At 35.4% G+C, this 2792-nt stretch overlaps 1 protein-coding gene across 1 annotated transcript; it reads left to right on the top strand.

Annotated features, from left to right (window-relative positions):
- Positions 1-206: 206 nt before the first annotated feature.
- Positions 207-2369, top strand: LOC112141201 (kinesin-like protein KIF23; the record flags this gene model as incomplete). The annotated part of the gene is made up of 6 exons (XM_024264282.2): positions 207-312; positions 467-603; positions 684-796; positions 1143-1313; positions 1453-1497; positions 2074-2369. Coding segments are annotated over 6 exons (705 nt in total), but the record flags the coding sequence as incomplete, so codon positions are not given.
- Between the last annotated feature and the right edge of the window lie 423 nt (positions 2370-2792).

Here is a 2792-nt window from a genome sequence, read left to right as displayed (position 1 = left end):
TTAAACTGTGAAAGAGAAAAATGTGTGATTTAAATCATTTGTTGCTTGTATTAAATATATTAAATTGGTTTAAATTCAAACTCTGAGTATAGAGTTAAGAAAGGGAAAAAAGATGGCTACAATTTGCCACAGATAAAACAAAGCAGGAGTTTTTCTGCCCTTTTGAGTGAACTTTGGCATCAATGTTGTTTATTTTTTCTTTTTAGACGCAGTACTCTTTCAAAAAAGTCTTTGGAGTCTCTGTATCTCAGGTCGAGCTCTTTGAGCATGTGGCCAGACCTCTTGTTGATGATCTTATTCATGGAAAAAATGGTAAGATTAAAGCCTAATCCGGATACAAATGAGTGTTTTGTTACTGAGATGTAGGTGAAATGCAGTAAGATAGCTCTTAATTCATTTTACATATGTATTATTTTTCTTTCTCAAAGGCTGAGAAACAAATTTGTTGAAACTGTGCTTCTTGCAGGTTTACTCTTTACATACGGAGTGACAGGAAGTGGGAAGACGTTCACCATGACTGGCTCTCCAGGTCAGGGAGGATTGCTGCCTCGGTCCCTCGACATGATTTTCAACAGTATCGGGCCCTACCAAGCTAAACGATATGTAGGAGTCTGGCTGCTACCTTCTGCCTTTTAAAACGTTTCTATCAGTATTCATCAGTTTGAATTTTTTTTTTATGTAAGGTTTTTAAGACCGACGATAAAAACGGAATGGAAATCCAGTGCGAGGTCGATGCATTGTTGGAGCGCCAAAGGCGAGAAAACAATTTGCCTGTTCCAAAAACGCCTTCTTCCAGGTAAATGCTGCTTTGTCCTGATGGAAGCTTTCTGGAATGTGTTTGGAAGTTAAGTAAAACATGCAGCTGAAAACCAAAATGATGGCCTTTGAAACGGAGTCTAAGCACCTGTAGTTAAAATATACGGGACTGGAGAAAAGTGGTATTTTGTTGAACTAACAACTTTGCAGATACAACTATGTGACCTACATTTTTGTCTTTTATTTATTGTTCTACAATTTATGTCACATTCTCTATATTATTTGTTAAATTCTGCATTAAAAAGACAAATGGAAAATAACTGTTGATTTTTCGTGTAATTTTTGTGAATTTTTTTTTCATACAATTACATTATTTTTTCTATTAGACAAAAGATTGACCCTGAAATGGTGGACATGATCACCCCTGAGGAGGCTTGTAAAGCAGATGGCGTGGACGAAGACAGCAGCTACAGCGTCTTCGTGTCTTACATAGAAATCTACAACAACTACATCTACGACCTGCTGGAAGAAACGCAGGAAGACGTAGTCAAACCAAAGTGAGTTTCCCACCGTTTATTTTGGGTGTCTGTCTGACAGCATGAAAACAATTCCAAAAATCTGTGACTCGACGTTAAAACTGTCATTTTTCTGGTAGCGCAGACTAAAGAGAAAATTGAATTCTTTTCTTTTTACTAGGTGGAATGGTGGAGGTACTCCTGTGCGCCAGAACACTGAGTTTATGTGAGAAGTGCACACATTTTGATTAGACAGTAGAATAGCAGAGTGTTTTCTAGCTGGGAAACCTCTGATGCATGCATTATGCTTTTTTTTTCTTTAGTAATGGAAATATTTCTGCATGTAAAAGCTACCTAGTTACTTTGGTATATTAAAATATCTACAAATTATTAGAGTTTGAGAAAAAAGTGTTTTATACCATGAATTAATGTAAGAAAATAAGTTGTAGGGACGGTTAACCTTTTGAAAATAGCAACTGATCTTCATTTACCTTCATGATTTAATTATTTAAGGATTGTCATGCAGTCCAGTTGTATAAATACAGCGAGGCATATATTGCAAATTTGAACAAATATTATTTTTTTCAATTTAAATTAACTTCTGCAATTTTTTTGGGTAATCATAATGATCACAGTTGCAGCTTCTTATGTAAAATCATGGCTAACACAGCTTGATTATGGCTTTCCTTTGGATGGCTAAATGCACGTCTGTCTTTAAATGTCTCTTTTTTTTTCATTTGTTCGTCTTTGTGCATCGTCTTTTTTTATTTTTATTTAAATAACATGATTTTGTTTCTTGTAGACCGCCTCAATCTAAAATCCTGAGAGAAGATCAGAACCACAACATGTATGTGGCGGGCTGCATGGAGGTGGAAGTGAAGTCAGCTGAGGAGGCCTTTCAAGTCTTCTGGAGAGGTGAGGTTGTTTGTGAATAGACACCCAAGTTTTAGTTTCGTCCAGGGGTCTGCAACCTTTGAGGCCAAAGGAGTCATTTGGTCCAGTTTCTTATTGACCAGAACCGAGCAAGAGCTGCAAAGTCCTATTTCTAAAATGTTTGTGTGACTATTAATCCATTCACTCATAAAATGTAGCTTTTATGTATTTATAATAGAGTTACCACAGTGTCACATTTTTCCATAGATAACAATTTAAACTTTTGTATCAACCAAGCAGTTTGACTTTACTTTTAAGGACTTTACCTCTGAGCAGCAACTAGAGACTAAATATGAGAATGTATGCTTTAAAGTGATATTTTTTTTATTAAAAAAACATTCCCAGTTTTAATTATGATTATGAAGTTTTTAACCAAAATCCCGCAACTTTAATGTCTTAGAAAGCCATTTTTCATGTTGATCTGAAGCTTCCAAAATCTCCTCTTAACCTTTAACCACGTCTGCATTTTGGAGGAGTGGTCAGCAGTGACTTAGTAAAAGATCACCTCATTTTAAAAATGTAAAAATAAATGCCAAAAAAAAGCATTAATTCAAATTGTTGACCTTTTCTTCAAAGCCACAACAGAAT

Source organism: Oryzias melastigma, unplaced genomic scaffold (assembly GCF_002922805.2).
Source record: "Oryzias melastigma strain HK-1 unplaced genomic scaffold, ASM292280v2 sc02935, whole genome shotgun sequence".
Lineage (NCBI taxonomy): Eukaryota > Metazoa > Chordata > Actinopteri > Beloniformes > Adrianichthyidae > Oryzias > Oryzias melastigma.
The sequence above is the reverse complement of the archived record's forward strand: the minus strand, read 5'-3'. Positions and strand labels throughout refer to the sequence as shown.